Source organism: Corylus avellana, unplaced genomic scaffold (assembly GCF_965113065.1).
Source record: "Corylus avellana unplaced genomic scaffold, dhCorAvel1.hap1.2 HAP1_SCAFFOLD_305, whole genome shotgun sequence".
Taxonomy (NCBI): Eukaryota; Viridiplantae; Streptophyta; class Magnoliopsida; order Fagales; family Betulaceae; genus Corylus; species Corylus avellana.
This window is the reverse complement of record NW_028290663.1, coordinates 1-12,885: the sequence shown is the minus strand read 5'-3', so window position 1 is coordinate 12,885 and position 12,885 is coordinate 1. Positions and strand designations below refer to the sequence as shown.

The 12,885-nt window shown below is 36.3% G+C and overlaps 2 protein-coding genes across 2 annotated transcripts; one reads left to right on the top strand and one right to left on the bottom strand.

The window, feature by feature from the left end:
* The first annotated feature begins 2,601 nt into the window (after nt 1-2,601).
* On the top strand, nt 2,602-4,150 carry LOC148582124 (putative methyltransferase TCM_000336). Its single transcript, XM_088512132.1, has 4 exons — nt 2,602-2,717; nt 2,823-3,227; nt 3,365-3,637; nt 3,752-4,150. The coding sequence occupies exons 1-4, from the start codon at nt 2,637-2,639 to the stop codon at nt 4,082-4,084; spliced, it is 1,092 nt and encodes a 363-aa protein (XP_088368258.1). The 5' UTR covers nt 2,602-2,636; the 3' UTR covers nt 4,085-4,150.
* A 1,598-nt stretch (nt 4,151-5,748) lies between these two features.
* Nucleotides 5,749-12,721, bottom strand: LOC148582123 (uncharacterized). Its single transcript, XM_088512131.1, has 12 exons — nt 12,621-12,721; nt 12,391-12,445; nt 12,046-12,098; nt 11,860-11,962; nt 11,159-11,302; nt 10,908-11,004; nt 9,193-9,418; nt 9,002-9,095; nt 7,368-8,381; nt 6,790-6,882; nt 6,366-6,649; nt 5,749-6,155 (listed from the first exon to the last, which is right to left on the bottom strand). The coding sequence occupies exons 1-12, from the start codon at nt 12,719-12,721 to the stop codon at nt 6,020-6,022; spliced, it is 2,400 nt and encodes a 799-aa protein (XP_088368257.1). The 3' UTR covers nt 5,749-6,019.
* Nucleotides 12,722-12,885: the final 164 nt, after the last annotated feature.

The following is a 12,885-nucleotide window of genomic DNA, read 5'->3' as shown; positions in this document are numbered from 1 at the left end:
ATATTCTCTAGTTCATCTAAACTAAAAAAGATCTTAATTCATATTTTAGTGGATAAATATTATATAGAGTATCAAGCCAGTTAGTAAATATGGTAATTAAGTGGCATATGAACTACTATAATTCCCTTAAGAATCTAGTAATAAAAATCGCAATTCCCTTATGAACATTCATATATAAGAGATTGGTTATGGATGATTACATCAGAAAAAATGGACATGTTAATGAAATAGTTCACGTAAAGAAGTAGTTAGGTCATTTCCTCTATTAATTCCTCCCACCCAAACGTACGTATGGGGGAAGTACTTGACTTGTTGAAGTTGGTACATTTATTTGTTTTCTTTTGGAAGAGAAAGTGAATTATGCCTTTGTATACAGGCTCACTTTTGATAGGTACATTCAATTGGTCCCCTCTTTTTTTCTTTTTTCTTTTTTCTCTCTTGGGGGTACATTTATTTGGTCTCTTTTGACAGATAAAGTGTACGTAATATGCATTTCTACTTCCCTCTGGACCCCGTTGAGTCCCACTTTTAGCTAACAAAACCTAACACGCAACTATGGACTTGTGAATTACAGCCCTGTATAGTGTTTGATTGCTTGTGTCTTGACTCTTGAGTCTTCAATTGTTTCAAAGGGGACCAAATTAGGGCCTCTGTTCAGGTTCACGCATATGGAGTGAGTGGCCAATATTTGATGGCAACCCACTACGTACATGGACCTCCCATAATGAGAAACCGGCCGGGTCCGGCGGACTCGTGTCCCTCCGTTGACACGTGTCCGGCGCCCGTACTTCTTTTTGCAAGAAGATAGACAACAAGAATCTCACTTTCCAGCCTAAGTGGAATTGATTTGATGAACTTAAAGTTGCTTTCTTAGACTAGTGGAGAAATGGAGATCATGAGACCCTAACAACAACCCTTTGCGCCCCCCCCCCCCTCCCCCAACCCCCTTTCATATGTTAGGTTCCAAACCCTTTGAATCAAAGTAGAGTAGGTTTAGGTTGCTTTCTCAATACAAGTTGTTTCCACCATTGACCTGGTCAGACCCCAAAAATGACCGACTAGAAACTTCACTTGACAAGCTAGTTACGCAGGTGTGACGTAAATTAGAATTCATGATCGCATGAAAAACTCGCTGCACTACTACTACCTTACGCTACATTGATTTATAGAAAAAGTACGTAGTAGCAGCGCCACAGGAATATTGCAATATATTACATTTATCGGGCGGGGCGCTAGACTATATATTGTGGACTTGTGGTAAGTAATTATTATTATTATTATTATTATTTGTTAATCCTTCCAGCATGTGTACTGATCCTTCCATGTTTGGTAGGACTTTATTCTATAATTTCTATTGATTTTTATTCATTTAATCTTGGGTTTTGTTTCTGATCTTATCTTATAAATTAATTAGGATATCTAATTTGTTAATATAGTCTACTTAGACAAGTAGATTAGGCCCAAAAAAAATTATAAATCACAATATCTAATATGTTAATATCACTAGTAGACCAGACCCAAAAAAAGCCCAAAAAAAATTTCATTAGATCCTCAAAGCCTCAAATGGTGCAAAAATAGAGAGGAAAAAATTAAACTAGGCCCAAAAAACTTGAATTAGCCGAATACATTTTTCCGAGCATGTCTTTTGCTCGCCACCACGACCGACTTGGCGGTTACAGAAAATGACAAAAATACCTTTTAGGGGAAGAAAGTCACGGTATTTTCAACTATTTTGACAATGGCAATGAAGGAGGTGGAATACTCATTCTCGCCACCGATTTCACCAACATCTAGGCTTAGCCAAAAGTGGATGTTTGGCCACTCCCAACCTAGTATTTGGGGTAGTCAAATCACCCCTATGATCAAAAGAGGAGGGGAGATGGAGGGGTGGTTTACTCACCCCTAACTTGGTCTTTGTTAGTGTTTGAACCACCACAATGACTAAATGAGTGGTTCAGCCACCTCAAATAGCCTCCGAGAGTGGTTGAATCATTCTCTTTGGCTAGTGAGAATAGTTTAGTCATTTCCAAAACAGCCACCCTATGTTTAACAATGAGAGAGAGAAAGAGTGAGAAGCTTTTGGCAGTAGACTAGTAGTGGTTGTACGAAGGTACTGGTGGAGCTATGGCAAAGGTAGGGATAAGTGGCTAGAAGAGAGAGAAATTTTCAATTGTTAATCTGCATTAAGGACATGGCAAACCTTGGGTCATTTATTTAAGTTAGAATATTAATTAAATAATTAAATATATTTTTTTTTATTTACTTAATTTTTTGAAATACATGATCATTTAACATGGTATTAGAGCAAATGTTCTAAGTTCAAACTTTGTTTATATCATTCACTTCTCATGTAAATTAAATATTCAACGTCTTTGACTTTACTTAATTATTCTAAAAAAAATCGAGTGCAAACATGATAAGTGATAATTTAACAATTTATATGACTCATACACGGCCACATACACTAATTAATTATTATCGCATCGAATATAATGTATTTGAACTACCATGATAACTAATATATCTATTAAGAAAAGGTTAGGAGGCAAAAAGTTAAAGAACTCCATCATTAAAATTTGCTATAAAGGGGGACCAATATGCCACCAAGTCCTAAGGCAGACAAAGGCAAATTACCAATGCAAATGGATGTTGAGAATGTCTTCCACATGACTGGAGGGATTGGTGTCACTAGCTATGCAAAAAATTCCTCACTCCAGGTCTTCCCCCTCTCTCTCTCTCTCTCTCTCTCATGGTTTATTCATATAATCGATCTGTACCACTTTTTTCCTCATTTTGTATTCTAAATGTTTGTTGAAATGCAGAAGAAGGCGTCTGATATGGTGAAGCACATAACCACAGGAACAATACAAGAACTTTTTCTTGCAACCACCCCAAAGAGCATAGGCATAGCAGATTTGGGTTGCTCTTCTGGACCCAATTCCTTAACCACCATCAAAGACATAGTTGAAGCTGTTGAAAGGAGCAGCATCAACATCTTGCACCCACTCCCAGAGTTGCGAGTGTACCTCAACGATCTTCCAACAAATGACTTCAATTCAATCTTTAAGGCCTTGCCAGAATTCTACAGGGAGCTTAGAAAAGAGAAAAATGGTGGGTGTCCCTCCATTTTCATAGGAGGTTATGCCGGCTCCTTTTATGGAAGACTTCTCCCCAACAATTGCTTGCACTTTGTCTATTCATCCTACAGTTTGCACTGGCTCTCGAGGGTGAGAGTATATTTTTTCCCTTTTATCTTTTGCTTTAGGCCTTTTTCATGCTTCAGTACACCATAACTAGAGCTAGCTAGCATTCTCATCAGTAGTCATCAACAAAGACATTAATAACTTAATTCTATGTCATGCAGGTTCCTCCAGCTCTTTACGATGAGCAGGGCAGGTCCATAAACAAAGGCCATGTTTACATCTCTCGATCAAGCCCTCCACAGGTTTCCCAGGCGTATTATAAGCAATTCCAGGAGGACTTCAATTTATTCCTCCGCTCACGCTCTGAGGAGCTTGTTGTTGGAGGACGAATGGTGCTCATCTTGCTGGGTAGGAGAGGTCAAGATCATGTCGACAGGGGCAACTTTTTCTTCTGGGAACTTCTTTCCCGCTCTTTTTCCAAATTGGTTTCACAGGTATACTCTGGTTCTTACCGTCTAGGCCACTCTGGTTGCCTCTTTCTTCCTGTCCTTTTTTAATGGCTTTTTTTTTGTTGTTGTTGTTGTTTTGTTTTGTGTGGAAATTTAAAGGGAGAAGTTGAGGAAGAGAAGCTAGATTCATACGAAGTGCATTTCTATGCACCATCAAAGAATGAAATAGAAGAAGAAGTGAGAAAGGAAGGTTCTTTTGGGTTAGACAGGCTGGAGATGTTTGAAATAGAGAGGGATCAGAAGGATGGGGAGAACTATGGAAAGGCAGTTGCCAGGGCGGTTAGGGCCATCCAAGAATCAATGATTTCCCAACATTTCGGAGAAAGGATTTTGGACAGTTTGTTTGACAACTACGGAAGGATGGTGGATGAAGAAACGGCTAAAGAAGAAATCAAGGCCATGTCTTTTGCTATTGTTCTTAGAAAATTATGATGCCAAGTAACCCAATATTGTAATTAATGAACTTATGTTTGTTATTTAACCATGTGTGTTTTGCAATTTGCAGTCATCGTAGGTAATGTGCCCAAATGCCCTTTTATCCAGCCCTAATTTTATGATTTACTTTTACCGTAGTTGTTAGTAATATTATAGTTTTTGCTATAAATTTCTTATAAATTGGCTTCAGTTGCATAAATTTATAGAGAGATACAGTAAAAATTACATTAATTTGTAAATAGATTACATTCAAAATTGTAATATTTCAAACGATTTTTTTTTTTTTTTTTAAATAATATTATCACGTACTTTTGTGGTGGAAAAAGAACTTTCTAATCGACCAATTATCATCCATCTTTTATTGTTGGGGCGTGTTCTTACACATGTGGGTGTCGGCTTAACCAATTCATCATCAACCACAGTTAAATCACATTTTCTGTTTATTGATTTATTATTATTTTTTCGTCTTTTTAAAATCATCAGTCGTCAGTGCAATCACATATTCAACCATAAGATAAGAGGAAAGTGGGTGGGTTGACGTTCAACCAGTACTCCGGCAACAAGTGTCCAAAATAAAAATCCAAGCCCGTCAAAAGCTGGTCGGCTAAGATTGTCAAGTCCACTCGTTTGATCCCTTTTGTTTTACCATTTCTAGTCAGACCAAATTAACCTGGTAGTCATCAATCATGATGAAGCCTTTGGTGCTCACTCTTCACGCGTAGATAGAAAAAAAGGTATCTGGTAATTCTCTGGGAAAAAGTTAAAAAGGAAAAAAGGATTTGGAAAATCAAAGTTTTATTCGAAAGGAAAAGGAAAGCCAAAACTCTTGTTTGAGCAATTTCCATATAACAAAATTCAAATATGTATGTTGAAATTTTGAAATCCTAATATACTTTTTAGTAGAATAGTTTATGAAAAATATATACTTTGGCCCCTCCAACTATCACTGTAATATTTAAATTCGTCAGACTATCATCTTTTGTCAAAAAAAGCTCATCCATAATTTAATGTGAAAAAACTTTTTTATGGCAACAGGGAATGAGCTATTCAAAACTCACTCACACATATAAATCCTATAATTTTTTTTTTTTTCATATTTGTTAGTCAAATTACTACTAATTCGAATAGCAAAATTATCTAGAACCTCTTATCTTTTCTTAGTCCCTTGGGTGACGAGTCCTTAGTGGATCAAAAGAGTAGACTTTGACCAACAACCCAAATTGAAGGACTCTTTTAGTGTTCCCTATCCTCTATCCTTCAACCTGGTGTTGTAAATCAATAAAGCTTCCCTTCGCATGCAAAAAGAATCACAATAATTGTTGGGTCTGTCACTTAGCACCATTCTCTCTCCTATTCAGCGCAGATAAAGCCTTTTTCTCCCCAATTCCCTTGCATTGCGTAGGACAAAAAAAAGGGCATTGTCTCCCACATCGGCTAAGGAACTGGAGAAGAATGTGTTCTTAAGCACCACAGTCCTCGTCTAGTTAGCTATTGTTTAGATGAAGTACATTTGTAGGTCCCACCTTTGAATCATTCTCTCCTATGCCCAGCTTAGATAAAGTCATTTCTTCGATAAAATGTTAAGAACTATTTTATTTTATTTTTTTAAATATTGGGTTCGAAGAAAAAATAAAAAATAATGGATTTTAGCTATTCTTCTTTGTAGGTAAATAGTCATTCTAATGGGGGAATGGCTATTCTCAAGAATAGTTTGCAATCAAACAAAGAAATGGCTATTTCTATCTATTCTAGGGGTCTTTAAGACTAACTATTCTGCGGTGCCCAAAAATTATTAGAAAAAAACCTTGTAATCTATTTCCCACTTGCTTCGCTGTTTATGACAGATTTCTGAATCAAAACAAAGAAGAAGAAGAAAAAAAATGCGTGAATAGGTTTTTAAGAATCAAAATTGGGTTTCTTGGTGGCCAAATTCTACCTTGGGTCAATACCAGATGAGCCCTGCATCCTTTTCCGGAGGGCCAACACCAAAAATGAATAAATCATGGTTCCAGCCACAGAAGATACACCTATATAGACGCACACAGTTGTCGCACAGACATACAGGTACCTGGAGGAAAATGCACACAATAAGTTTCATCAACAAAAATAGATAAATTTAGAGGGAAAAAAATCTCCAAAGGCCACAAAGAATAGGTTGAATTTCAGTTAGGATCACCTATTGATATCAAACCTTGGCCCATGGTGCTAAATGCAAATTCTCATATGCATATTCCAATAATTCATTGATGGTCAACTCATGTCGGGTAGGAAGACTTACTTTGGGGAAAAGACACTCCAAACAAATAGATGATTCCTCATCAACAGCAATACAACTGTGTATGCAGTCAGGAGAATGGAATTCACGCCCAGTGGAACTAGACAGGGAAATGCGAGCATAATCTTGAGAAGATGTCCAGAATCAGCATTCTGAGGAATTACGAGATAGCTTGTGTCCTTCACTGAGATGTACATAACCATGCTAAGAAGAAATAAGATGGGGGATGCATAGGTGATGATGAACATCAGAATGCCAGAAAGTAGTGTCGAGTAACTTGACATGCCCTGGCAATAGGTAAAACAATTTTGGGAAAATTAGAAAACCCATGGCTTCTTACAGTGCAGACAGCAAATGTTTGTGTATTCAAAGGTACTCTTTTTTTTTTTTTTTTTTTGCAAGCTACACTATAGAGGAAGAGATGTACAATGAAGGCTCCAGCAACATCAATTGTAGCCAACGTATTGCTGTTCCCTAAAGCAAAATGGCCTGCCATTCCCAAATAGTACAATGCAGCAATCTAGGAGAAGAAAACAAGAATTTCCCAGCATTAGTTCCTGAAATGTATTTAGTATACAAAACAATATTGCAACTGACCTCAACCCATTGCTTATGATACTGTAAAATATATTTTAGAGAGTAATGCTGGAAACCACATTTTTATCAAAAAATTATTTCACAATGCTGACATGGCAGTCCCAATCAACTCTTGAATTTTTCAATTTTTTTTTTTACAAAGATTGATTTAATGGTTGGCTGGAAGTGCCACATCAGCATTATGGGTAGTTCTAGCATTACTCTATTTTAAAATGGCATACTCATTACAAAACAACACTGCAAAATACATTAAAAAAAATCCCAGTATTGTATTGCACTGTAAAACACTGTAACTGACCTCAACCCATTACAAAACAGCATTAATCTATCAGCGTGAATGCTAAACTTGCTTTCAACTTATACAAGAGAGGATACCAACATTTAAAACAAAACAATACTGTAACTTACCTCAACCCATTGCTTATGATGTAGACCCCAATAAGAAGAGTAAATCATGATTGCAAAGATTTGCACAAGAAGCAATAATATAGGCGCTGAATTGATTGGTTGTTGGAGCAGTAGCTGCAGAAGACACCAACAGAACATGTATGCCCATCCAGTCACAAATAAAGAATCTTTCAATTCCAGTAGTGGATACTTTTTTTGTATTTCAATAGGAACAGAAGTTGACATGTGGCTATCATGACCTGAGTACGTCCTAGATACACATATAGGCATAAGCCAAGGCAAGGCCATGAAAGTCCCAATTGTGGCAATGCCCAGAACTGCAAAGATGATTTGTACCCACAAGGTAGCGCTACAACTTGATGAGACAAATGCATTTTCCTGATATAACATGATATGTTGCAAAAGCAACAGGCCAGACACCAAAAAGCTAAACCCAACCACCATAACAAGTTTTCTCCTTAACCCTAATAAAGATAGAGAAAACAAGCACAAGCTGATCATCAGGAGGCCAGAGATTAGCTGAATTAATTTTATATAATTGCTCCCAGCCTGCTCAAGCCACTTAGAAATGTCAGGAAGATAAGTCCAATTCACGCCTCCTTGATGCCAGCCTCTCAAAGTTCTTCCAGAAATAACAAGCACAAAGATGGAACACATTTGAAAACCAATTTTCTTAGTTCCATTATACAATCTAAATGAACTTCGTGATTTCTCGGCAGGGAGAGACTGCATTGTTTTACGGAGTAACAACAGATCCAATGTGGAAGTCACAAAATGCCAAATATATTGCTCTTCCTCTACCATGGAACTTGAACCCATACTTATAACAAGGATCAACATAACACCCAAAATAAAAGTCTCGGCTAAATTCCAAGTGTACATGCCAGAGATTGAGTCAAAATGTTGCGTCTCTCTACAGTAAAATTCTTTGCAGATATGAAATATGAGGCACAACAATATCAGACACGAGAGCAGCATTGCTGCAACTCCAAAAGCAAGTAGGTTAACAGGTTTCTGCAAAACAACAAAATAACAAAAATTGTCAATAAAATGAATAAAATGAGAGAGAAGATCAACAGGATGAAATAATTGACAATTTGCTGATGCTAACAACAAAAATAACCACGATTTTTTTTTTTTTTTCTTTTTTGGGTAACTTTACTTTAGACCACTGAATTACCACGCGATTTGAGAACCTCCAACTTCAAAACCTCTCAATTTGGACATAACTTTCAATTGCAATCAATTTGAATCACTCCATCAAATTTTAAACGTTAAAAGTGAGACAATAACGTTTATACCCCTGAATTTTTTATAAAATTCCAAATTTACCCTTAATTCCAAATAAAATAAATAAATAAATAAAGTTTTTTAAAAAAAAATCAGGGATATTTTGGTCTTTTTAGGGGTAAATCAGGGAAGTTAACGGCTAAATATGACGGAGGGGTTTAAATTGACAGCAATTGAAAGTTCAAGGGTCCAAATTGAGAGGTTTTAAAGTTTGGAGGGGCTTTTCAAATTGTGTGGTAATTCAGGGGTCTAAACTGAAGTTACCCTTTTTTTTTTCTTTTTTTTTTTCACATCAGAAAAGACTTTCAATCAACTCAGAAATTCTTAGAAAGGAATAGACATACATCAGTGACTCTGCGTGATAACCACTCACTTGCAGTTTTCAGAAACTCATAATATGCTGCAACTATGCTGCTGTAGTCTTCCCTACTGTAAGACCTACATAATTTACAAAGGAAGAAGAACTAGGCATCAGCAGTATTTCCAATGAATTTTGTTTTCATGATTACTATGATATAAAACATCATGTACCCACCTAGAGACATCCTTAGACTTCCAGGAATTGTGAAGAACTACTGCATTCCTATATAAGCAACAAACCATGATCTCCATACTCCCATTGCACTTACTTTTTCTGGACCCTTGATCATGACTGAAGCTGTCACACGGGGAATTTTCACATGACAGACCAGGTAATTGTGCTTGCAGTAATCTGAGTAGCTGCCAGGAATTCAACTCCAATGCTTTCAGCTGTTGGTCATCTGTATCCATCAAGAAAAGGGAAACAGCATCAAATCACATTGATACATTATATACTCAACTCAACTAATCCTTATTCCCAATTACATTAGGGTCCACAAGTTCACACATATACACACACACACACACGTAAGAGGTGAAAATTTTCTGCATTCTAGCATTTAATTTGATTAATCTACTACAAGATTTGACACTGAAAAAACTATTAGCAGTCTATTCCTCATTTCAGCATAATACATGCATATATATATATATATATATATATTATAGGCAACTAGATTTTTCAGATGTATAATACAGGAACTGAGAAAATGATCATTTAAAAAGGAACTCTAGAAAATTCATCCACATTTGATTCAATTAAATGACCAAACTAATTGAGAAGCAATTGGCGTGGAAGTCGATTTACTAAAGACACCAATGATAATCTCGTTTTAGAAGAACGCTCAAGAAATCACACGAAGCATAAAAATCGTCAAGCCAAGCTCCTAAATACAGTGAGTCGTCAACAGTCTCCAAGAAAAATTTATATGTTCATACAAACTTTTAGACAATGATCCATTCCCATTAATAATTAACACTTCTATATTATCCATCTTATGTATGATTCCTCCCAATATGAAGATCTTTAACACAAAATGTGGTAGATACTCAAAGAGTTGAAGTCCAGCTTCCGAATGAAGTTTCAAGTCAATACAAACAACTTCAATTCTTTTGTACTTAACTCAAACATAACAAAAAAAATAATTAAAACTAGCATATGTGATTGAGACCAACCTAGTGGTCCTAGTCAAACGGCTACACACTGCCAAAATCATTGTACCCACACTTGATGTTGTAGAAATGTCGTAGAACCAATTATAAATGCTTCCAAGATAGAGTAACATGAAAAGGGTTATCTTACATACAAAAAGTTGCAAGGCAACAAATAGTATGGACATGGTTGTTCCAGTTCTGGGCGCTCCCATTTAAATTATTAACGAATGGCATCCTTTGTTTATAACAAAACTTCTGTATTAAGTCATCCAGGTGTAGGAGATAACAGTTTCGCCACAACTTCTACATATTTTAATAACATGAGAGCATCTCTTATTCTATCATTTGATTAATTTCCTGTCTTGTCACTCTTGTTCCTTATAGCTGTCATATATAGCTAACTCTCTATAAGCATCTCCCCTCTTCATCCATCCCTATGAAAAACCATATAACAGACAATGAGATGATTGATTGTGCAATAAAATAGATAGGACTAACATATAAATCTAATCCAGTGTGTATAGGAAACAAAGGGTTAGTTTAAACTGTATTTCTGGATTAAAGCTTAAGGTCTAACTTCCACGAGGATAATGAGTAATGAATATCTCCATAATCTAAGGAGCTTTTTCTTTTCATTTTCATTTCATCCAGATCTCTTTCTTTCTTCATATTCTTTTTTAAAATATTTTTTCTTTCTGCAACAGAGAGAGAGAGAGAGAGAGAGAGAGAGAGAACCTGTAAATGACTCGAAAGTGCCTGAGATAAGAACACCAACATTGTTTTTAGGAATTGGCACACCAAATAGAAGAGCTAATGTTGGTGCGATGTCAACCTGGATCACAAGAATCAGATGCAAGTCATTTTGAGATATTACAACCTTGAAATGCAATTATCAGTTAAACAGTTTGAAATGCAAGTCATTGAACATCTGCTCCATCAAAATAAACAAAGAAAACAATTTGAAGGAAGCATAAAGTATGAGCTACCTGAGAAACAGTGTTGAGATTGTAGGATGCATAATCAGAGATGTGATTTCTCAGGCCAACAAAAAGAGCTAAGGAGTCAGTTTCTTCATATGACGAACCCCCATGATTACCATTTTCTGTCATGCCATGGTCACTTACTATCACCTACATGAAAAATTCATAAAGAGGCAGATATCCAAGAAAATTCAATTCCTTGAATCGACATTATAGCTAGAACAGCAAAACAGAAGTTATGACCATGTAAACTGTTAAAAAAATAAACTACAAACACAAGGATATTGCAGCAGAGATCTACACAAAATGAAGATGAAGATAGCCAAAAACTGGCAATGGCACCAACACATTGACAATCTCAACCAGTAGGCATATTATGTTTTGACATACTGCTTAACAATAGAAAGAACATACAGACTTCCGCATGAAAACAAGAATAGCTGCTTTATATGAAGAGTATGCTTAAATATAAAGAGATAAAAACAAACTAATATCAGATAGTTCCCAGATTAAAAGGAAAAAAGTATGGACAGTTGGCTTTTTGCCCTTTAATTCATCATTTGACCTTCAGTATGCTAAAGGGTCACTCTTTTTGCCCCCCAAAAGACGAGATCACCTTCAGGAAGCTTAAGGTCCTAGAAAGTGGGCCAAACATATATCAATTATACATTAAAACTAAATAAGGGTAAAAAGGAGGTATCACTAACCAAAAGTGTCTCTCCTTGGCCATTCTCTTGATTCATGATAATACTTGTATGAATCATCTTCACCACTTCATCCATCTCCAAAAGTTTTGGGGCCATCAAGATGCTGAAATAGTTGAACAAACATCCAAAGTGAAGACTCAAAAATGATAGCATAAAATCATTAGGAAAGGATTTATAGTGCAATACCTATTACGCCCACCAATATGTCCAACATGATCCAAGCCTAGATAATGTAGAATCTGAAACAATAGCTTCAGTTAAAAGAAAGAGAATGAAGTACTATTCTAAGTGGAAATTGAATTCATCACCCAAAATGTCAATTTTATATAATCTTTATGAATTATTACGTAATACAAGCATTAATTTGAATACGGTACACTAAAATAAGAATAATGCTACACACACTTCCACTCTCACACTCCTTGACATGGCTTTTAAAATTATCATTGGATCAAAATCCACTATTGGACAAACTAAAGTGGTCAATCGCAGGAACTAGGATTTGATTCTCCCACAACCCAATTTGCTTACAATATCTCCATCAATAGGTCCATAGGCATAGACCTGCTCCCGAGGTCTCCAAATGCTAGAGTTAGCTTACGCATTTACACACCATGTTCATGACTTGCATAATGAGTTCAGTAGGCAAATTCTAGCAAGTAATTCTCAACACAAACTTCAAGGTGCTTTACATAGGCGTCACATTGCACTTAGCACCAAAGATTACATCATGGTCTGGATTAGACCTGAACAGTTCCTACCTGGATCCATTCGAAAATTGCAAGCTCGTAGTGCCAAGCCTTTCAAAGTGCTGTAGAGGGTCGAATCCAATGCATATGTCATTGACATCCCACTTGACCATCGTATTAGCTCCACATTTAATGTAGAGGATCTACTTACTTATAAGGGCCAGCCACTTCTTCCAGATGATCTTTTTAAGGACCCTTTACCTGACCTGCCACCAACCCTATACTTGATCCCGTCCAACTACCCCTTCCACCAGCACATAAAGAACATATTGATGCT

Coding starts and splice junctions, on each gene's coding strand:
- LOC148582124 (XM_088512132.1), top strand. CDS start 2,637: ATGCAAATGGATGTTGAGAATGTCTTCCACATGACTGGAGGGATTGGT. Junction 2,718..2,822: donor CAAAAAATTCCTCACTCCAG/GTCTTCCCCCTC, acceptor GTTGAAATGCAG/AAGAAGGCGTCTGATATGGT. Junction 3,638..3,751: donor TTTCCAAATTGGTTTCACAG/GTATACTCTGGT, acceptor GGAAATTTAAAG/GGAGAAGTTGAGGAAGAGAA.
- LOC148582123 (XM_088512131.1), bottom strand. CDS start 12,721: ATGGTCAAGTGGGATGTCAATGACATATGCATTGGATTCGACCCTCTA. Junction 12,099..12,390: donor GACCTATTGATGGAGATATT/GTAAGCAAATTG, acceptor CTATTGTTTCAG/ATTCTACATTATCTAGGCTT. Junction 6,156..6,365: donor TGGAGTGTCTTTTCCCCAAA/GTAAGTCTTCCT, acceptor ATTTTCCTCCAG/GTACCTGTATGTCTGTGCGA.